This window comes from Thalia democratica, chromosome 1, assembly GCF_965202585.1.
Source record: "Thalia democratica chromosome 1, ktThaDemo2.hap1.1, whole genome shotgun sequence".
NCBI lineage: Eukaryota > Metazoa > Chordata > Thaliacea > Salpida > Salpidae > Thalia > Thalia democratica.
This window is the reverse complement of record NC_139165.1, coordinates 38985292-39008854: the sequence shown is the minus strand read 5'-3', so window position 1 is coordinate 39008854 and position 23563 is coordinate 38985292. Positions and strand designations below refer to the sequence as shown.

Sequence of the window (23563 nt, the reverse complement as noted above, 5' to 3'; positions counted from 1 at the left end):
GTTTTGTGAATCCGGTAGATTACTAGTATATACAACTAACATAGTGAATATTATCTTCTGTTTCAAATACGTTTAAACATACTTTTACAGGAAATACAGTTTATTACAATATTATAAGAAAATCTTTGTTTTAAGATCGTATAAATTTGAATATTTAACAGCCAAACCTGAAACGATCGTAATATAGTTTATGTTTCTAATATTTGACTATATATTTGTTTGCATACAAATGTAGCATATTTTGAATGGCAAAAACAAGAAGTGCATATTTTTAACCCTAAAGTTTGGCAGTTTCTGTCATTTTAAAGGCTAAAAATAAACTATCATAAAAATATTTCAATCCTAAATCATTATTACAACAGGGGGAGATAAATGTGATGAACGAGATACGAACATTCATACTGAGAAACACGACACACGGTGTGTTGGAGTTCAAACTTTCAACTAACTACCCTTTCTTCATTGTTGAAAACAAGAAAGTCGTGCTTGAAACTTCAGTCATATCCTTGCCTAGTCTCTTCAACAAAAAAGTAGTTGTTTTACTCTTTTGTTTAAAATTGTTTCCTTTGAATAATTGACATAAGAGTATGTTTTTTTAAGGATTTTTTTTTATTTGTGGAATTAATTTATAAATGTATTTTTTAATAGCCTAATCTTGTACTTTAGTTTTTATAACTTTTACATCAGATTAACCTTTTAAATTTGTTTAAAAAGGTTTGTAGTTTTTATGTATTTGTATTTTATCTTTTAAATCGTTTCATCTTCCAAATACCTTTACAACTTGCGATAACAAACTTTTGATTTAACTGTTTCTTATACATTCCATTAATTTCGTTTTATCTACCAATTTGTAGATACTTTCAAAGTAAGTCGTTTAAGTTGCTAACAAGTCGTTTAAGAGAACGAGTTTAATTGAGTCTAAACATGCTCATACATGATTTCACGGGTTAAAGTTTACTATTATATACTTTGATCAGAAACCACAGTTGAAATATTTTCCAGGTGAAAATAGGTTTAAAGTTCACTTTTATATACTTTTATCATGTTATATTATATTTTATTGTGTTATTTATAACCACAGTTAAAATGTTTTAAATACTTTTTAATATTATTACAGGTGAAAATAGGCTTCAAAGCGGACTCGAAAACTTTCCACTGCCTGAAAGCGCTGAGGGCGATGGACCATTTGTACGGCGCCAAAATTATCGCCGACGGAAATGGTAAGAGCTACGTGTATATTAAAAATAATGTTTTACAAAGTAAACTTCACAGAATAAAGTTTAATATGTTTTGTTTAAATAAAAAATACTACCAAAAATTGGATAAAATTTGTTAATAAATTTATATAAAAGCATTTTTTGATATTTACATAAAACTATGACGTCACACAGGATCTGAGTCGCTGCAGTACGAGGGATCCCTGCGGATGGACTTCGTGAAAGGTGGCGCTATGGAGCACCCACTGGACGCCCGCATAAGCGTGCCCCAACTGCACGTTACCAGGCAACAGGTTGACATGGGCACCTGTTTCGTCGGTACGTTGTTTTTTATTGAAGTTGTACATCTGTTTGTACAATGTATTTAAAAAATGAACGTAACGTTACAAATTTTGAATGTTGTGTTTATGTTTTGTTTGTTTGTGCGTTAATTTATATTATGCTTTATTACATATATGATTAAGTATTGACGTGTTTATGATATCAATAAACTAATTTATTGACGCTTATAAAATACACGCAATACGAGTTAAGTTATATTATAGAGGTTTTTTTGTAAATCAAGTTTTTATACAATACAGGTCAGAGGATCACTGAAGAGGTTGAATTGTTTAACTTGTCGGACAGTGAGGTTATTTGGAGCTGCGAAGAATTTGGTTAGTTTATTCAAATAACAATTTGGTTGAATTTAATTATTTTTTTTGCTAACTGTACTTTGATGATACTTAATTATTTTATAGGTATTTTACTTTGAACAAAATTGGTAATGGTGGCATTTGTTTTTTGTTAATAATCTAATATTTTTGTATTAATTCAAAAAGATATATTTCTGCTGCTTGTTTTACTTTTAAATTTATTTAAGTAAAACTTTATATGACATCTATCCTAAGTTTGTTATATAGTTAAAATAAAGTTAATAAATAAGTTACTTCAAAAAAGCAGCATTATTTTGTGATTATTTCCAGTGTCATGAAAAACAATACAAAATTTATAATGTATTATTTTTTTACATAACAAAAGACTTATTTCCATGAAAACTATACAGTTTTCTAAGCGCGAATAAAAAATTATCTATTTGATTCAGAAATTTTGTTTATTTTTTAATAAAATAAATTCAACAGCTGAAACATTTGATAAGAAGCATGGATCAATAGAAATTGAACCAATACAAGGAATATTACCCGCTTATTTGAACAATGTGGATAATTGTGGACAGATAATCAAGATTTCATACACTGCCAAGTTTGTTTATTTGTTTATATTATACAAATTTTAGTTATAAATATAGCGATTATGCTTTTAATGTTATACACTGTATATACAGCCAGATTTTTTATTTGTATGAAAAAGTTAAAAGTTTTTCAACTAATAGTAATTATAAATACAATAATCAAGCATATAATACATGCACTATATATAAAGCAAATATTTTTTCATAATGACATCATACACTGCCAAGTTTGTAGTTAAATTTTTTGTGTTCTTAAACAAAAAAAATAAATAAATAGCAAAAGTTTTAAAATTAAATCAGTAATGTTTTAGTTTTACTAATTGACTTGGATTTATCAAGATATGTTTTGCTCATTTTAATAAATAAAGAGCAGGTAACAATCGAATGAATTTTTATTTGTTGTCTGACTTAAGTTCCGCCTTTATCGAAAACAAAATGTTTATTATATTTGATTAAAACAAAGTGCTCTCCCTTTGAAAGTTAAGTCAAACAACAAACAAATATTCAGCCGATGAATGCTATATGTTATACTTATTTCAAAGTTTTTATACTAACTATTTGTAAAACTAAAACAGTAGAAAGCGTGTATAAATAAAAATAATTAAACTATAGAAGTATTATGTAAGTAGTTACTTTGATTTGTTTGTTGATTATTTAGTAGAACTTGAAATATTTATATTACTTTATAAGTAGTAATTAATAGAACAAATAACTTATAATTATTGTATAAACACACATATACATATTGCAAACTTATAATATTGTTTGTTTTTAAAGGAACTTATTTAGTTGTAAATACTTGTCTTTATACTTTTTATTCAAATATTAATGTACTCATATACAAATAAGATGTAAATATAGAAACAGTTATTGATTTATAACTTTTGTTTTTTATTTCAAACTTTTACTACAAATAAGAAATTAGTCAAATGTAAAAACGCAATGTAAAATGCCATAATAGTATAGTTTAAATAAGTGATAGAAAAGTACATACAAACCTATTTTTAATATTTTTATTACATGTTATACTTGTATGCAAAAATAACAAAAATGAAGTTATAAAGTTATTTGTTTAAGATTTTAATATTTCAGAATAAAACACAAATTTGTCTTATGAAAATCAAACGATCACTTACAGGAGTAAAATTAAATACTTCAGATAGTGAAAACAGGAGTTTATAAACAAAATATACACTAAATCTGTGCTATTGTTACAAAATTATTAGTTTACAATTGACAAAGTACAGTAAATTTAATGTTTTTTTTTTCTGTTAGGCAACTCGAAAATCATTTATCTTATCATGAAACAGCGTAAATTGTTAACAAAATTGTTACTTGGGTAAACAAACAGAAACCATTACTCAACAAAAGACAGACAAGTTTTTAATTTTTGTAACATTAAAGTCAGTATTTAGATGCAAAAACACCAAAAAAAGTATTAACTCAATAATCACGAACAAATTAAGAAAGGTACAGATAGCCAGTAGGGTTTTTAATTTATTAAAAGTTAATAATAAAGTACAAAAACATGAAAACTAATACTACTTAATTCTTAAAATTATATAATATAAACAGGAGTGAAAACCCGATAGAAGGCAGATATATGATCAGAGGCAAACTTGGTGAATACGGAAAATTATTGAGAATTACTGGTAATGGTAGTTTTGATGGGGCGTTTGAAATCAAATAAATTGTTTAATAATTGTTTATTTTGTTATTTTTGTGCTGATTATAAATATTTGAAAAACAAGTTTTCTGTAAGTTTATGTTTTTACTAAAACTGTGAAAATGTTTAACTGTGATTTGGTTTTTGTTTGTAGTGATTATAAGACGAAAAATTTTCATAAAACAGTTTGATGTATTGTTATTTTTATTGAAACTGTAACACTGTGATTTTTTAAAGTCAAATTCATAGTGATTATATGACAAAAATGTTCTTAAAAATAGAAAAGTATTGGTTATGAACTTGGTGTTTTTATTAAACTATGATTTTTTTATTATTATTTGTATTAAGTTTGTAACAAATTAATATAATTAGTTTGAAAAAAAATTATTTGTAGTGTTGTGGTTTTAGTAAAACTAACATGTTGTAAAACCTATAAGTTAATTAAATATGTAGCAATTAAAAATAAAAATTGCTGTAATACGTATTTTTGTTATTTAAATGTTACTAAGAAACTTTTTTTCTCTACATTATAACATAACTGTGAAACTAAGATACTGTGTATATAAAAGATAAATTTCGATTTAAAAAGTATATTACATACAAATTACTATTTTTTATTGTGCTTACTGCAAAACTGAAAACTTTAAGTGCAGTATTTTTCATAAAAGTTTATAAGCAGTTTGATTTTAAAATATATAACGTTACTTTTTGTGTAATAAAGTAACTTCTTCTAACGTTTATTTAACAGAAATATATAAAATTATAAAAGATATACATTTAATCTTATTTGTTGTCGTTTTTTAAATACTGTGATATAAACTTTTTTAACTTTTAAAAAATAAGGAATTAAATAACTTATAGTAACTTTGATCGATGTTGCTTTTAAATCTAAATTAGTTTTACACAGTATTTTATAACAAGTTTAAAGCAATTATAATAAAAAAGTTCTGTAATTTCGTATTTCTTAGTACAACTGTTTAAATAAAATAATGTCACATTTTTCGCTGTCTTTTTAATTTTATTGTACTTTAAAAACATTAAAACTAAAGTGTATTGTTTAATAAATAAAATGCTTTTAATTAATAAATAAGTATGTTTAAAGTAATAAATTCTTTATTTTAGGCGCTACAACATGTATAAACATAAGTAACTAATACAATCGGTTGATTATTAACGTAAGATTATATTTACAAACACAGTAAATATTTTTACAAATGTACTGATAATCTTGAAAGCTACATGAAACGTAAATTTTTCTAAAAGCATTAGAGCTGTGAAGCTCAGTAGTCTGAAATCATTTGAATAGTTTACCTAAGTAATTATAAGCTCTAAGCAATAGAAAGTATAAATCTTTGAACTATATATTTGCAATAAATCTGCAATGAGCGTGTAGCAGGATGGCCGAGTGGTCTAAGGCGCTGCGTTCAGGTCGCAGTCTACATTGTAGGCGCGGGTTCGAATCCCGCTCCTGCCACTTCTTTTGCCTGATTAAGTTGAAACGAATTCCTTTTTAGCTGAAATTAAAACTTTAATTGCAAAAAGGAATTAAAGAAAGTTGTTAGTTCAAATGCTTTAGGTAAATAAAATACTTTTATTTTACTAAGTGTGCGTTTTATACTTTGTAATGTAGAATTATTGTGAAGAAAATATTAGGTTTAACTACGTGCATTCTACTGTGGTTTTTATTTTAAGTGAAATACTTCATAGATACTTTACTTACAATTTAAAAGACCTGATACCAAAGCTTAAAGTTGTAATTTGTATTTTAAAACTAAAAATAGTTAAATTTTGAAATTTATTAAAATAAGTTTAATGTACGCTTATATTACGTTAAACTTTTATCTATAATTTTTTTATTTTGTAAAAAGACATTTTAACTTTTTAAGTTTTTATTTTAAGTAGCTGATTTAAATTTCAATATGTAGTAACCTTAGTTGCTTAAAAAATTTCTTAAAGTTGTTATGAAAAATAGGTAAATAAAAAGGCAACAAAATAGCTAAGTTATTAAACACTGTATGAAAAGACCAATTCAAAAGATAAGTACAAAACAATGCTTTTGCATGTTCAGTTTACTTATAGCTACGCTTGCGTATATAAACACTTTATTAACAATTAAAATTAAGCGTCGATGGTGTAACGGTTAGCATTGGTGCCTTCCAAGCACTAGTTCCGGGTTCGACTCCCAGTCGACGCACTTTTGTTTTTAATAAACTATTTCAAATGCTAACTACTTGATATTTTTTAATTAGTGATTACAGCTTCAAAAAATTTTAAGCACTTTTTTAGACTTAAGTATAATCATTTTATTCCATTATATGAAAATTTTGTTTTACGCCTAAAACTTTTCAATATAATCTGTTATGGTTTAGATTTAGATAGTTTGAATTTATTAATCAAAAAATTTCTAACACTGAAAGATATTTAGAAATGTTCAAACTAGAAATAAACTTTATTGGTTAATGTTTAAAGTTGTAATTTTGTTACATAACTTTAGTTTTATAGAGAAATCAATACAAGTATCAAAATCTCATACAGTCATAACTGTTAGTAAAAAACACTTACAAAATACTTTATAAATTTATAACTAAACAAAAACAAACCAAAGTTTATTTATAGATAGTTCCAATTTATTTTAGTAATCAAGTTAGTTTACCGACAAAAAGCTAATGTTGTTTTTAAAACTTACCAGAAAAAATTTATTTAGTTTACTGAAATTACAAGTTTAAATGTGTATTAGGCTATAACAGTAAGATAAAGCTAAAAGTTTAGACTGAATTATGGTAAAAAATTGTAATTAGCTTTTATTTTAAGTATATGTTTATAAACTTTATAACCTTTAATAGTAATTTGACTTTGAAATCAGTACTTAATATAAAATGTACATAAAAGTATTTATTTGTATATATTAAAATTACTAAAAACAACACTAACATTACAACACTTGCATTAATTCAGTTGCTTAGCAAAATTAAAAGCTTATTTATCGTTTAGTAACAACATTCATTTTTATGATGTTTACTAATGTTTACAATTAGAAAAACTTTGTCAGTTTCAATAAAGAAAAGTTAAAGTTTTGTTAAAAAAAATGTTTTAAAGTAAGTTTGAAACTATTTTAAAAGTGTAAAATAAAACGAAAATAAAGTAAAACAAATATATAGATGTATGATTTTGAATAGTTAAAAATAAACAATTGCTAGTTTAGGAAGCTGATAAATATATAAAACTAAAATAGATTTTTGTCATAACATATTGCAATTTAAGTAATAATGAATTTTATCATATAAATAATAAAAATGAAATTTTAAAAGTTATATAGCAAACAAAAACTTTAAGCACAAAATTTTTATAACATATGTTTAGATTAAAGTATAAACAGTAATGCAAATAAGTTAATTTTAAGTAGGTTTAGTTGCATCAATAAAAGTATATAAGTAAGCATTAAGCTTAGAGCAAATTTTCAAGTATATAAACGCTATATGCAGCCTTGTCTAACAGCATAGTGGCGCAGCTGAAGCGTGCTGGGCCCATAACCCAGAGGTCGATGGATCGAAACCAACCTCTGCTATTTCTCGCTGTAATCGTATAGTGGTTAGTACTTCACGTTGTGGCCGTGACAACCCAGGTTCGAATCCTGGTTACAGCACTTTTTTTTATTTTTGCGATATAAGAATTTATTGTTATTGGTTTTCACGAAAATAAACTTAACAAGTTTGGTCAACATAAGTAAAGTTTATAATAATTATTTATATTTTCATAGTTATGAGACTTAGTCAAAAAATTTCAACTTATTATAATTTATAAGCAATAAAAAGCTGTTATGTTAAAAATTGTTGTAAAATAAAACTCTGCTTCACTTAACTCCTTATATTAGAATTGCTTAAATATGTTTTTTACAAAAAATCTTTTTCTATCTTTAAAACACCTTTTCACAACTAACATAAATAAGTTGGCTTAAAATAATAACAAAGAGCATAAAGGTTTACCACATACATGAATTAGTAGTTTTGATTTCTAGCATATGTACTAAAGTTTCAATTTAATCAACAATAATATGTTATATTTTTAACAAATTATGTATTGTTGTATAATGGTAAATCATGTTTTAATTTAAGTAGTTTTCTAGTTGAAGAGAGTGACTTTTAAAAGTAGATTAGTAATATACTATGGCTAAATAAAATGAAGCGTTATTTGAAAAACAAGTGTAAATATTTCAGAAAGATTAAGTAATACAAAAAGTTTAAGAAAATTTAAAACATAAGTACAGTATTTCAATTATTGAGCAGTAATAACAAAGTAAAAACCTTTTGCACATTAGATATTTATTAGACAGTGAAATTGGTTAGAAATTTAAAACCTTTATATTTATTTATGTATTTGGGAAAATTTTAACTATATTAAACAAAAATTCTTTTTGAGTAACAAAATTATTTCATACTCGATGCTAAACGCTTACTATCTAAGACATTTAAGCATTAAAGTTTTTGTAAAAAATTCTTCATAAAAAAAGAAGTTTTAGAAGCAATTCACATGAAAATAATCCTTGATAAAATGTTTTACTTAAAGCTTACTTTTTCAGTTCAAAAAATCTATACAAAGCACTTTACTTTTAAACCTTCGCACGCCAGAAAGCGTTGGTTTATAAACGTAAAAAGTTGATCTTACATGTCCTCCCAGGTGGTCTAGTGGTTAGGATTCGTGGCTCTCACCCACGCGGCCCGGGTTCGATTCCCGGTCTGGGAACATTTTTTAATTTGCTAAAATAGCTTAAGTTTAAAAGCAATTTCTTTATTTTTTCTACCCTATAAACAAAACTTAATTATAAAAGTTGCGCATGCTTTCGTTAACGTATTTCATTAACTTTCATATGCAGTTCATTAGTTATTACGTGACTAATTGGACTTATATGAATGCAAAAAAAAATATACTTTAACTGTTTCGAGCTGTATAGAATCTGAAAAAAGAAGATAGTAACTTAAAAAGAAAAAAAAAATTAATATGGTGACTTATGTTTTTTCTTAAGAAAATAGTTTAAAAAAGTTTAAATTGTTAAAAATTAACACAATTTAATATAATAACCTACGTTTCATTTTTTAAGCACAAAGTGAAAGAAAGTTAAAAAAAAATAGCAGTTAGTGCTAAGTGATAAAATATCTTGTTTTTAAAAATGAAAAAAAAACACCCTTCAGTTAAAGTTAACAACAAAAACCGTCCTCGGGTGGGCTCGAACCACCAACCTTTCGATTAACAGTCGAACGCGCTAACCGATTGCGCCACGAAGACTTGTTAACTAAGCTCTTATACTGTTTATAAATTAAAGTTTTCTCGCTTCACATGTGCGTTGTTTAATTACAAGTGCTCAGTTGCTAAACTTAAAACAAATCTGAATGCTTAAGTATGAAATTTTCAAGAACTTTTTGATTAACTCTGTGCACTTTTCATTTTCTTAATAATTAGTAGTTTTGAAAAAACACTATTCTTTTAAAATAAATTGAATAAATGTTTACTTTTTACAACTACAGAAAAATTACATAACTCTACTTAATATGAAATCAGGTTTGAAAATTCTTTTTAAACTATAATAAATGTTTAATCTAAATACCAATTAACTAGCTTTTTTATTAAAAATTTAATATCAAAAGTCAATTACAATAAAACATGAGCTTATACAGTTGTGTTTAGAGTAATGTCTTTCAAATATGATACAACACACTTTTTTAGTTTAGCGAAAATAAAAAAGTGTTAACATTTAAAAGCATTGAAACTTAAGTTTTGCATACATAATTAAACTTTTAAGTGATAAATATATGGTTTTTTTCTTACATTAATGTTGACAGGATAAATAAATTTTAATTTTATATACAAACTAAACAGCAAAAATAAAAATTTAAATTAAATATTAAAGCACTTTATTTGTGTTATAATGTAAATAATGAAAATTTATCAAGATTATTTGTTAGTTTCGATTAAATAGGCCAAGAAAACTTCAATTAGCAGCCTTATAAATAAAATGCAAAAACCTATCAAAAATATTGCTTCAAAACTTAAAGATTTGTCTGCAAAATGAGAAAAATAAGTCATTTACATCGTGACGTAAAAAAACTGTACGGTTTATAAACATCAAAAAGTAATCTCACCCACAGCCGCCATAGCTCAGTGGCAGAGCGCTGGTCTTGTAAACCAGCGGTCGAGAGTTCAATCCTCTCTGGCGGCACTTTTTATGCTCAATTTTTAATCGTTATCATTTACATATATCATTAAGCTTAGTTTTCAACCATAAATCGTCTATATTCGATGTTTCTTGTTTTTTTTCTAATTTTTAACCGCTATTTTAAATGGAACTTTATTTATTAACATCAGAGACGAACTTTGATCAACTTAAAATGCATTTGCGGTAGTTAAACGTAATTATAGTATAATATTAATTAGATCGTTAAGCGTCTAGTCCAGGGTTCGGCAGGCAGTTAGTGCTCGCTGGCCAAACTTCAAGTTATCAAAATCTTCGCGGGCCGCAGTTTTAGTGATAATTGTATAATGTTTTGGCTTTAGTTTTGGTCACATAAGAGATAGCTTTACTTTTATTCAAATAATTACTTTAAGTGACTTTTAGCTACACATAGAATGCCTATTTAATATATACTAAATAACTATTGTAATAGAATTTTCATTGTTTAGTATATTTAAGTTTTAATAAAATGTGTACTTTCTTACATACTTAATAAGATAAACTTAATATAATAATTTTACTATTTTACTTACGACCTAACTCTCTATAAAAACTGAGCTTGAAAAACATTTATGGGTCACTTTTATACATTGTTTGGTTTTTGCTTTATAAAATAGTTTTTGCGTCTTAAATAGTTTGCACTCTTTAAAAAATTCAGTAATTAGTTAATTAAATAAAATTCATACCTATTTATACTACTGTAGATAAGGTAAATCAAATTTTTTAGCATAATTAATGCTGGAATACTATAATAAAATACCTTATTATAAATTAATAGTCTTTCACACGGTTGCCACTTTAAAAATAAAAATGTCTGAATTTTATTAAAAGTTTACTAAAAGTTAAAATAGCTAAAAACTTTCTGTTAATCAAGCTTAAATACATAACTTAAACATTATTATTATAAAAAAGCACGACATGTAAATAGACAAAAAATTAGTAGTTTTTTGACTGTAGTGTAGTTTACTAGTTGTAATAAACACAACACAGTTTGCTCTGTATTTGTTGTTTTAAATGTTTTCGTGTAAAAATTTTCTATAAGTATTTTTCTTCTTTGAAGATGTGTAAGTAATTTAAGTTATAGATACATATGTTAATGTTAGTTAAACATAATTGAGTAAAAACTTAAACGTAAATTTTAGACTGTAACACATTTATTAAACTTTTTAACTTGCATATTAAAATAGAAATAAAACCTATTAAGCATAGAATTATATAGTCATAGAATTATTAAAGTACAAACTATTTTGCTTAAATAACTTAACACATGACAATCCAGATAATACTTTTTGACTTTTTTTCTCCCTAACTTGAAGTAAACAAGTGAAATGTATAAATTATTTTGTTTCTAAAGGAAAACACTTAACAAAGTTCTAAACAATTTTGGAAAACAAAGCTTAATGTTACAAGCTAAGATAGTATTGACTTTTTGTTTAAATACTACTACAACTATTATTTAATAAAGAAATAAGAATATATACTACTATCAGTTGCATATAATTTTCACAGCTAATTAATAAAAATAAATTTGTACAACGACTTTTTAAATGGTAATCATACTTTATTGATTGCCATAATAGTTTCACCGCTTTACGAATTATTAAATATAAAGCTGAAAAATAATAAAAAACCAAAAATGACAAATTTACAAACATTTATATGCATACATTGAACTACAAAAGTAAACGCTTAATATTGTACATTTTAAATACATTTACTGAATAACAAAGTTTTGCAATACTAATAAATAAAAATTGAGGTATTACAAAACATTACACAATAAAAACATAATAAAATTTTGTTGAATTTTTGAGGTTACAGCATATTAACATGAAAAGTAAGATGCTACTTTACCAAAAAATTATTCAAAAGATTAAATTGAATGGTTTGTTTCAAAGTAAAAAAAACTAACCATGTAACTATTATCAAAGCTAACTTATTGAAAAAACATCACTAAATACTACTTTTAAAACAATACAAAAAACGCAAGATGGTTTATTTTTTATAAATTTTTTAATTTACTTTACCATTAGGTAAAACATTAATTTCCATCATCAAAATAATATTCTTCGTGTATTTAAAAAAATCCTAAATTTTATTTGTTATAAATTGTTATTGCTACATAGAGCTTAAAAAAGATTAGTTTTAAACTATGTAACAGATACTTTAGTAAAAATAAAACTTGGTTTTGAACACCTTCAAGGTATTCGTGTAGATGTAGAATATAAGCTGCAAATATTGAATACATGTCAAACTAATTAATTTTACTTTCTATTTTGATAGTTTAAAACAGTTTTTCAAATATTTATCTATGTATGTGTAAAAAGGAGCTTGTTAAACTTAAACACTTTGCAAATTTGGGTTTAATTTGTTTTATTTATATATTTTTCTAAGTAAATACGAAAGTTAGATTACGAAAAGTAGAGCCATTTCAATATTTAGAATTGCTTTAGTTACAAAACAAATGTTATAGTTGAACAAACTTTCAAAAGTTAAAGAGTTTAAAAAAGTTTTTTAAATTGTCAAATTTTTTAAAGGTTTTATACCCTATACTTTTAATTAACATTAAAAAGAAAAAATAATGCTTAAAAGAAATTTGAAACGATTCTTTAAATTAATTGGCTCTTGAGTAAAATTTTAGAAGCTTAATTCTGAGTTATTTGCGCGTTTTAAAAGTAAAAGACATCTTGTACTATATTTAATATCTTACAACAAATATTTGTATTATTACGTCATAATAATAAATACAACCGCAACATTGTCATCTTCATCGTGGCCTCATATTCACAAGGTCGTAAGTTCGGTCCTCACTCGGGTTCAACCTTTTTTATTAAGATAAAAGTTATAAGTACTAACATTGGATAATTAAAAGCTATCTGTTTCTATTGAGAGTAGAAGATACATTTTTTATAGCTTTGTTTATTTTTTTAACTTATTTACTTTTAGAATATGCGTTTTCGATTTCATAACTTTTTATAATAGAGAACTGCGTATTTTAGTTTCAATTAAAAAACTTATTTTTTAACAATTAGTTCACGAATGTGGGAGCGGGTCAGAATGACACAGCGACAAAATGACACGGTCGTCAAATAGACACGGTGCGTCACTTTGGCACAGCGACAAAATGACACGGTGCGTCACCTTGGCACAGTGCGTCAGTTTGGCACGGAGGGTCACTTTGGCACGGCGACAAAATGACACGGTGCGTCATTTTGGCACAGAGGGTCACTTTGGCACGGCGACAAAATGACACGGTGCGTCACTTTGGCACAGCGACAAAATGACACGGTGCGTCACCTTGGCACGGTGCGTCACTTTGGCACAGAGGGTCACTTTGGCACGGCGACAAAATGACACGGTGCGTCACTTTGGCACAGAGGGTCACTTTGGCACGGCGACAAAATGACACGGTGCGTCACTTTGGCACAGAGGGTCACTTTGGCACAGCGACAAAACGACACGGTGCGTCACTTTGGCACGGAGGGTCACTTTGGCACAGCGACAAAACGACACGGTGCGTCACTTTGGCACGGAGGGTCACTTTGGCACAGCGACAAAATGACATGGTGCGTCACTTTGACACAGAGGGTCACTTTGGCACAAAGACAAAATGACACGGTGCGTCACTTTGGCGCAGCGACAAAATGACACGGAGGGTCACTTTAGCACAGCGACAAAATGACACGGTGGTTAATAAGGGAGGGAACGATTTGTTGTGAAACTTCAATCTTCATTGGTATGGACAACGATCTTATTTTTCTAGGAAACTTTTCGGTTTCCTGTCTTCTAACCAGTTTTGTAGAATCAGCAACAATCACATTGATTAACTTTAAAAACAAAGACCGCAGGAATTTTTGATCGTGACTTCATAAAATAAAGTGAAACACGTAATGTTTATACCTTCTATTCTCATCGTCGTACTTATAAAAAACATGCTCGTTTTTAAGCAATAGCAAGGTGTTAGGTGTGCTTAAAAGCTGTGCTTAATAAACAACAACTAGTTGTTTATACCAAACAACGTTCACAAAGATGCAAAAGCAGCAACTTTTTTATCAAAATACAACTGCCAAAATTAACGAAAATTTATTTTTGATTACTTTCGAATGGAAAATCTTAAACACAGTTTAGTACTAGAACTTGAAACGAGTAATAAAAATTAGAAAATGACTTACCATTTTACGACTAAAAAGATAAAAACTCATATAAACATATTATTTAAACTTTAGCAACATTCTGATTTAAAAAATACAATCTTCATTTTAGATCAATCATTCAGTACATCAAAACAATAAACTAGTAGATGTAAATACAGAGGAAAATTTGTTTTATAAACTAAAACTCAGACGTTATCGAAAGCAACTTTTCTGCTGTTGTAATTCTAAATTCTAATGCGGTTCTTATTTTACGTTTTTATGCTTAAAAAAATTAATACTTGCGCTATTTTGGCGACTTAATAGGTTGCAAGATTGAAAATAGAAAATTAAATATTATTTTCATAACAGAGTTAAGACAAAACCGAGTTTTTTAAAACTTTGTAATAAAACTCAAGAATATAAAGTAGAAGAAATGTTTTACACGCAAATTAAAATCTGCTTTTACTGTATCATTATGAAATTTATTTACTGATTTTGTATTAAATATAAATGCAATTAAATCCTTATATGCAATAAAATACTATAATATCTGTCATAGTCTAAGTTTATTTTTTTATATTTTAGACTAAAAAGTTTTGTAAAAATAAAAAAGACTTAAAGTATTAACTTTAATAGAATGGCTGCAGCTTTAATTAGAAGGCTGCAGCAGCAATGTTGTATGTATAACCTCTTCTAGTGATTTTTTTTAATGTGATAAATATATAAATGCGCATGAATGGTTGCATCAGACTCTTAATTTTCTCTCAACTGTTCATAATACTATTTTTAACTTTTTCATAAATTTAGGCTCCAGGTCCGTTTATTTTAATTATTTGCTTTCAGACAAGTTTATTATATATTTTCAATACAGATTTTAAAGTAAACATCCTAACTTATTAACTTTTGTTAAATATAAATATATATACATATTTAATATAAATGGCTAGTTACTACAAAAGCAGCTTAACTCTGTATTTTTAAAAACTACAGTTAAAACACGCATGACTTATTCTTACTACGAAATAACTCTGTATTAATTTAAATCTTAGTTATTTTTTGAAACAATTCCTGATAATAATTAATTAAACTTAACGACAAAAAATACTGAATTCTATTCATTACATAAATATGAAAAGTCGTGAAACGTAAAAAACTATCTTAAGAAATTTATGTTTTTATACTATGACTTAAACTTTAAAGCAATGTAACATATATAGTTTAAAATGTATCAAGCTACTATAGTTTGGAAAAAGTATAATAAATCTTTTGTTTAACTAATTACTATCAAAATTTTACAATTAAAAGTTATATTACTGAAGAAGTTTAGTTTTGCATATAAGTTTGTTAATCCATGCTATCGTGACGCACCGTGTCATTTAGTCGCTGTGTCAAAGTGACGTATCGTGTCATTTTGACGCTGTGCCAAAGTGACGCACCGTGTCATTTTGTCGCTGTGCCAAAGTGACCCTCCGTGCCAAAGTGACGCACCGTGTCGTTTTGTCGCTGTGCCAAAGTGACGCACCATGTCATTTTGTCGCTGTGCCAAAATGACGCACCGTGCCTAAGTGACGCACCATGTCATTTTGTCGCTGTGCCAAAGTGACCCTCCGTGCCAAAGTGACGCACCGTGTCGCTTTGTCGCTGTGCCAAAGTGACCCTCTGTGCCAAAGTGACGCACCATGTCATTTTGTCGCTGTGCCAAAGTGACGCACCATGTCATTTAGTCGCCGTGCCAAAGTGACCCTCCGTGCCAAAGTGACACACCGTGCCAAGGTGACGCACCGTGTCATTTTGTCGCTGTGCCAAAGTGACGCACCGTGCCAGAGTGACGCACCGTGTCATTTTGTCGCTGTGCCAAAGTGACGCACCGTGTCATTTTGTCGCCGTGCCAAAGTGACCCTCCGTGTCGAAGTGACGCACCGTGCCAAAGTGACGCACCGTGTCATTTTGTCGCTGTGTCATTCTGACACCCACCCCACGAATGTGACTATTGCACAGGATATATACTTATACTAGTTATGAAATGTTAGAAGTTTTTATAGATTTACAGACCGTGGTTTGAATAATATTTTGTCTTGCTATTGTCACGGCTAAGCGCTTTGACAGGCGCTTGTAATTTAGTTGTTAAAAAGCTTGAAATGGTGGATAACTTTACTAAATTTAAAAATGTTACTAGTCGTAATCGCGTCAATAAATCATTAAAAGAAATTAATTCTTTTGGGTATTTTACTACTCGATAACCGAAAGGTTCTTTCGTACACCAGGACCAAACTTTTTGAGCGTTTTTTATTCATCGTTCAATAAGCGATGTATTTTATTTTCTGTAAATAGATATAGGAGCTTACATTCAAAGCATGACACTAAGTTATGCTAAACGCATAAAGATTTAAATTTAAGAAGTAGATTTGTTAGCACTGTTAGACTTAAAAAAACGTTTTTTTTATTGATCGTTCCGGTTCATCTGGTTTCAAGTATCAAAATTTAATAAATAGTCGACTTTTTAAAATGACAGCTGTGGTAATGAGTATTTATATAAAAATTTTATAAAAAAAGTGTTTATAATTTTCTCCTTAAACTAGTTTATGTTAGTGATAAAAATATACTTGTATAACAATGTACAATACAACTAAAATCTTTACTAGTATTAAACTTGATTAATAATATCTGTGAAAACTTAAGTATTTTATTAACAGGTTTCAGTGGAAAAAATATTTACATTCCAGTAAATTGAGCATTATTTTAAAGTTTAGACAAATAACTAAATAATTAAACTTTGAAAATGTCAATACTTGTGTTTTGAAAATTACTTTGCTGCTGAAAAATGCAAATTAACTTTAAGGTTAAGTATTTTAGATAACAATTTTACGTCTATAAATAATGATACATTGTATACTTGTATCGACCTGAAACTAATTTATATAAAAATTAGTGAAGCATAAATTCCAAATATTTGATCATACAGCGTTTAAGAAGCCGTTTTATAAGAAATAGTTGTTTACTTACAAGATACTTTAGAACAATTGTATATTAACTTCAAGTTTTGTAAAGCTTAAATATGAGTTTAGATAAATTTAAATTTTACTAGTTTGAGTTTGTGATTAATTTTAAATGTTTAAAAGACACAAAAAAATTATTATAGGAACCTAAATGATTTGAATGTTTTGATTTTTATTAAATATTTGTATAAACAAAAACTTAAGCACACAAGAATAAAATTGCTCTAGGTATTGATAGCGTTTAGTTTTTTTATTAAATTTTGGAAGGTTTTTGTGTATTTTATTATATTTAACTGTAAATTGTTTGTTTAAAAACTGTTCATATATACACTTAATAATGCTACAAAGCTAATGTTTACTTGAATTAACTAACAAAATGTTTCTTTTTCATCGAACTTTTTGTATTAAAAATATTATATGAATTAGTATATGGTTTATTATGGAAAAGCTGTTTGTTACTGGTGAGTTAAACTTTTAACTACTTTACTAACTGACAAAAAAACTATAAAAAAAAAAGTAGTTTTAGAGTGTAAACTTTGTAGTAGTCTTTAATGAAGTAAGCACCTACTGTATTCAAACGCTTTACGAATATAAACGCAATTAATGAGCAATAGGCGTGCGGTCTTATGGTGTAATGGTTAGCACACAGGACTCTGAATCCTGTGATCCGAGTTCAAGTCTCGGTAGGACCTTTCATACGTTTGTGATTTTTAAATTTTAGAACTGTGTAGCTTCGATAAATGCTGCAACTTAAAGTAAGTGAACGGTAACTTAAACCTTATATGAAAAGTTATTTAAGCTTTAAATTAAATTGTTAGTTTTTATAACTTGCAATACTTGAAAATAAAGTTTATGGAAATTTCTCTAAAAATAAACTTCCGAAATACTTATTTGATATACCATCACTAAATAATTTATTCATTTATTTACTTTAAATTGCAGCATTTATCAAAGCAACTAAATTTAATTATTTAAAAAAGTTTTTATTATGTAGATACGTGTATATATATAAGTTTAGTATCGCAATAATAAACTTTTGCTGTGGACAACCGTCTCAGCTAGCAAGATTAATGGGAGCCGATCATTTCTAACCCGCTATCATTTCTAACCCGATCACTTCTAACCCGATCATTTCTAACCCGATCACTTCTAACCCGATCACTTCTAACCCGATCACTTCTAACCCGATCACTTCTAACCCGATCATTTCTAACCCGATCACTTCTAACCCGATCACTTCAAACCCTATCATTTCTAACCCGATCACTTCTAACCCGATCACTTCTAACCCGATCATTTCTAACCCGATCATTTCTAACCCGATCACTTCTAACCCGATCATTTCTAACCCGATCACTTCTAACCCGATCACTTCTAACCCGATTATTTCTAACCCGATCACTTCTAACCCGATCATTTCTAACCCGATCACTTCTAACCCGATCACTTCTAACCTGATCATTTCTAACCCATTTTACTTATGTTACGTTTTTATTTTTTAATCTGGATTTCATGCAAAAACAAACTAGTCTTAATGAAATTATTAAAAAAATTAAAAAATTAAAATTTTAGTTACTTTAAAACATAATGATTTTAATGTGTTACGTAAAAATATTTTTACTATAAATTTTAGTTTTAGTATTAACTTAACATAATCTTAATATATTTTTATTACCTCATTTTTTGATTTTTTATCCTACACATAATTTTATTTTTTATTTTTTGTTTTTTCAATACACTTTAAGAGACGATTTTCGTTAACCATATATAATTTACTAAATTGTTTACTTCAAAGTATTTTGAACTCTTCTTTGTAGGATTTTAAAATAGGCAGTAATAATTATATTTTAGTTGGATCTTATTGTAATTAACGTGACTAAAATAGTTTTAACATAAGCAAATTTTTAAAAGTAAACTCTTACAATTGTAATATTCAGATACAAATGTTTTTATATTACGGTTTAAAAACTACATTGAGAGTCTGACGTAAATGTTTTATTATTGCTTACTAATATATTAACCTTTTATAGTAGGGTAGTTTTAAGTTTCATCTTAATAACTTATACAAATTGTTATGCAACTTGCATAGGCCTATTAAGATAATGGAATTCAAACAAACATTAGGAGAAGTTAAAAACTTTTGTTATATTGAGTGGATAGCATGGTTTTTAATTGAAACTAGCTATTAAAACAGTTATGTCATATAACTAAACAGCAAAAGTTGTTATGTCGACTGACCGTCTAGATTTCACATCATGAATAAATTTCTACTTGGTTTTAGAGCAAAAAAAATTGTTTAACACTAATAGTTAAACAGACAAGTTTATTTGTATAACAAGTTCGAGGGTAATTAAACCTCGCCTATGTTTTAATTGCGACTTAAATTAGTACTTTAATTGACAAACATTTCTTTAAAATTACTTTATTATGAGCAGTTGAAATAACATAAGTAATAACAAAATAAGTATTAAAAATAAAACATTTTGAAATAGAATCATAAATTAATTATAGTAAAATTAAGTATAATTAGGAGCAGAATTTTATAAAAACTCAATTAAGTTATTTGTTTCTTTTAATCAAATATTTTTCCAGACGATTATTACACAAAACATATTTTTTTTTAGTAAAGCTAGCTTGCAGTCTATTGACTTTATTCTCGGTGGTTTTTGCCACCTCTAAATTTCTATATATATGATGAATTTTTTCTTTATTAAAAATTTAAACCTATATAATAGGTTTCACAATACAAACTGGTTTTATTATTTTGTTATAAGTATTAAGTTATATAGTTTAATCTAATAATTTATACTTACATTTAATATTCAATGATCGCTAAATAATCTAAAGTTTTTGTGTTTTTGAAAACTTGTAAAACAATAACTTTTAAAAGATATCAAGAAAATTATTTTAGAAATATCTACTATTAATCGTGAGAATAATCGTGTTTTTGCAATTTTAAATTTTGAAACTTTTAAGTTTTTATGAAAAATGTAAATTTATTTACCTCTACATAAATTTTATTTCAAAAGAAAAAAAAAATGCCTAGTAATAAGTTTTCGACACTAAACTTTCATAGTTAAGTTTATTATAATTAATTATGACTTAATTACAGTAAGTTGTTATGTAAAATTTACCAGTTGATTTAAGAATCAAAATTAAATTAAAGTTCGAGTAAATGACAAGTTCTGAATATTTAAAAAACTTTCTACCTCTACTTTTGGCTTTGTAATAAACAGTATACACTTTCTTTTAAAGAACTTAAAATTTATAACATTAATTTTAAATGAAACCACCATTATAATTACAATTACTAAATTTTATTAACTGTATTATTTTAAGTGTCATAAACGCTGATGTTAATATTTATAAAATGTTGTATTTCATATAAATTCTCCCTGAATTTGGAGAAAAATTGGTAATCTGGTTTCTACACTTAAAAATATATATAAACCATATAGAATCATTTCAAAAGAAAGTACAGAATAGACTTTAACCGCTGCGATACTCATTATATTTCTTACATTGACGACTATCAAAACTTAATATTTAATCTTTAGAATACAAAAGACTTATACTTTTCCTAATGCTTTTTAAAACTAATTAACTACACTTAATTAATAGTCCAATTTTAAGCCTTATTGTCAAAACAATAAATGAACTAATTAATATCAACAATTAAATTTTAACAACAGCTATCTGAATATTAGGTTTTATTTTAAACAAAATAAACTTAACTTCAAAAAAAAAAACAATTTTCTTGAGATTAATTTGTTCTTAAAACAAATTCTAATCTTAAAAAAATAATAAATTAATATATTAATACAGATCGGCTAAATAAACTTCGGGTTAGATATGATCGGGTTAGAAACGATCGGGTTAGAAATGATCGGGTTAGATATGATCGGGTTAGAAATGATCGGGTTAGAAATGATCGGGTTTAATTGGGTTAGAAGTTATTGGGTTAGAAATGATCTTGTTAGAAATGATCGGGTTAGAAGTGATCGAGTTAGAAATGATCGGGTTAGAAATGATCGGGTTAGAAATGATCGGGTTAGAAATGATCGGGTTAGAAGTGATCGGGTTAGAAGTGATCGGGTCAGAAATGATCGGGTTAGAAATGATTGGGTTAGAAGTGATCGGGTTAGATATGATCGTGTTAGAAGTGATCGGGTTAGAAGTGATCGGGTTAGAAGTGAGCGGGTTAGAAGTGATCGGGTTAGAAATGATCGGGTTATAAGTAATCGGGTTAGAAGTGATCGGGTTAGAAGTGATCGGGTTAGAAGTGATCGGGTTGGAAGTGATCGGGTTAGAAATGATCGGGTTAGAAGTGATTGGGTTAGAAATGATCAGGTTAAAAATGATAGCGAGTTAGAAATGATAGTAAACCAAGATTAATATATATATATATTTAAAATACTCAAAATAAACTTTTGCTTGGGATAGCTGTTTCTGTATACATATATATATATATTTATTTATTTGTTTGACTATATAAAAAACAATAGGTTTGTACGACCGTTTCGTATATGAGATGTATAATTTAGTAAAGCTAAACTTTATTTAAAAAAATTATATATTTAACTTTATGTATAGATTTTATTAACTTAAGACTATAAAGCAACTTGATTTAAAAGCTAGAATATTATTTATGTTAGCTTTTTCAAGAAAAGTTTGTTAAGAAAAAAATCATAATAGGGTTTTTTAATATAATCTTATACGAAACAATTTTTAGCTAATTTTTATGAAACAAAATAAAATACTTTGTTTCATTTTGTCTTGATTGTTTTCTTCGTATAATTATATTCAATTTTAAACCTTTTTTAATTAGTACATTTATGAACGAACTAATTCAGAAGTATTAAAATGTTTTTAGAATTTTTATTTCAGAAAAAAAAATCTGTACTTAAACGCTTTATAATGTATGTTTTAATATAAAATTCAGTAAAAAAAAGCGTGTTTTTTAATTTATACTTTATAAATATATGGACGCAGCAAATTTTCTTTTATTAGTATTTAAACTTTGAAAGCTTATTTAATAAACGTCTAAATAAGTGTATGTGTATAAAAAACTAAATGTAAATTAAGTATTGTAAACATGCTTTAATAATAAAATCATTATCAAGACAAAAATAAAGGAAAACTGCTTTCATACTTCTTTGAACTTCGCTTACTACAGTTCTATTATTCAACTTTTAGTGCAAATCTGCTGTTAGCTTTATATACCGTAATTTTTTTTAATTTTAATGTGGGGTTGTAGCTCAGGGGTAGAGCGCGCGCTTCGCATGCGTGAGGCCCCGGGTTCAATTCCCGGCAACTCTACAATTTTTACTATCTGTAATATTTGAAAACAACCGAAATGAGTAAAAGGTTGCGTTTACTGACTGAATACATTTATAATAAATAAGTTTAGTGTGACTAAATATTATATAAATATTCATTATTGTTTTTTAAAATACCAAACTATCTATGACAAAATACTTTTACTAAATATATTTTATGATATCAAATCACATTTTAGTATAAAAAATGTCATGAATTATGTATATATATATATAGAAAATAATGAGGTTAGATACTAAGTTACCTTCCACTGAGCCCACGTAAAAAGCTTTTAAATCGTTTATTGCAAACTTTTGAATTAAAAAAATCATTATTTTTGTTTCTTAAACCTAAATGCTTTACTCCATTTTAAGAATTAAGCAAAGTTAATTAATTAAAAAGGACGAACGCATTTAAAAAACGTGGAGATGCCGGGAATTGAGCCCGGGGCCTCACGCATGCGAGGCGCGCGCTCTACCCCTGAGCTACATCCCCACATGTCTCGTATACATTAATTTGTTTTATATACATAAAACGTGGTTATTCTTACGTCTACGTATACATGTATTGTATAAATAAGTGAATATATATATACTCTATGTTAAGTAAATGTGACAATAAACTTTTAAATTCAAGTTTTGTTAACAAATTGACTGATGAGCTGGTTTAATTTTGCAGACTGTTCGCTAGTGAGATCATTTTCTCACAAAGTTGTGTTTTGTTTAAAATGTTAGTTTTTATATTCAAGCACTTAAAAAATGTATATATATACATAATA

The 23563-nt window shown here is 27.0% G+C and overlaps 1 protein-coding gene and 9 non-coding genes across 10 annotated transcripts in view; 8 read left to right on the top strand and 2 right to left on the bottom strand.

Annotated features, from left to right (window-relative positions):
- The window catches only part of LOC145835854 (deleted in lung and esophageal cancer protein 1-like), a 70672-nt gene extending 62972 nt beyond the window's left edge, over positions 1–7700 (top strand). Inside the window, exons 34-40 of the mRNA XM_082943597.1 lie at positions 363–530; positions 1118–1220; positions 1392–1535; positions 1799–1873; positions 2339–2459; positions 4024–4106; positions 7597–7700. Coding sequence (XP_082799723.1) covers positions 363–530; positions 1118–1220; positions 1392–1535; positions 1799–1873; positions 2339–2459; positions 4024–4106; positions 7597–7700 — 798 coding nt within the window. The remainder of the gene's footprint in view (positions 1–362; positions 531–1117; positions 1221–1391; positions 1536–1798; positions 1874–2338; positions 2460–4023; positions 4107–7596) is intronic.
- On the top strand, positions 5506–5588 carry Trnal-cag (transfer RNA leucine (anticodon CAG)). Its single transcript has one exon. It is a non-coding gene; the product is annotated as a tRNA-Leu (tRNA).
- Trnag-ucc (transfer RNA glycine (anticodon UCC)) lies at positions 6237–6308 on the top strand. Its single transcript has one exon. It is a non-coding gene; the product is annotated as a tRNA-Gly (tRNA).
- Positions 7686–7757, top strand: Trnah-gug (transfer RNA histidin (anticodon GUG)). The gene has a single exon. It is a non-coding gene; the product is annotated as a tRNA-His (tRNA).
- A 1025-nt stretch (positions 7758–8782) lies between these two features.
- Trnae-cuc (transfer RNA glutamic acid (anticodon CUC)) lies at positions 8783–8854 on the top strand. The gene has a single exon. It is a non-coding gene; the product is annotated as a tRNA-Glu (tRNA).
- A 466-nt stretch (positions 8855–9320) lies between these two features.
- On the bottom strand, positions 9321–9394 carry Trnan-guu (transfer RNA asparagine (anticodon GUU)). The gene has a single exon. It is a non-coding gene; the product is annotated as a tRNA-Asn (tRNA).
- An 859-nt stretch (positions 9395–10253) lies between these two features.
- Trnat-ugu (transfer RNA threonine (anticodon UGU)) lies at positions 10254–10325 on the top strand. Its single transcript has one exon. It is a non-coding gene; the product is annotated as a tRNA-Thr (tRNA).
- Positions 10326–18086: 7761 nt separating this feature from the next.
- Trnaq-cug (transfer RNA glutamine (anticodon CUG)) lies at positions 18087–18158 on the top strand. Its single transcript has one exon. It is a non-coding gene; the product is annotated as a tRNA-Gln (tRNA).
- A 4555-nt stretch (positions 18159–22713) lies between these two features.
- Trnaa-cgc (transfer RNA alanine (anticodon CGC)) lies at positions 22714–22785 on the top strand. Its single transcript has one exon. It is a non-coding gene; the product is annotated as a tRNA-Ala (tRNA).
- A 423-nt stretch (positions 22786–23208) lies between these two features.
- On the bottom strand, positions 23209–23280 carry Trnaa-cgc (transfer RNA alanine (anticodon CGC)). Its single transcript has one exon. It is a non-coding gene; the product is annotated as a tRNA-Ala (tRNA).
- Positions 23281–23563: the final 283 nt, after the last annotated feature.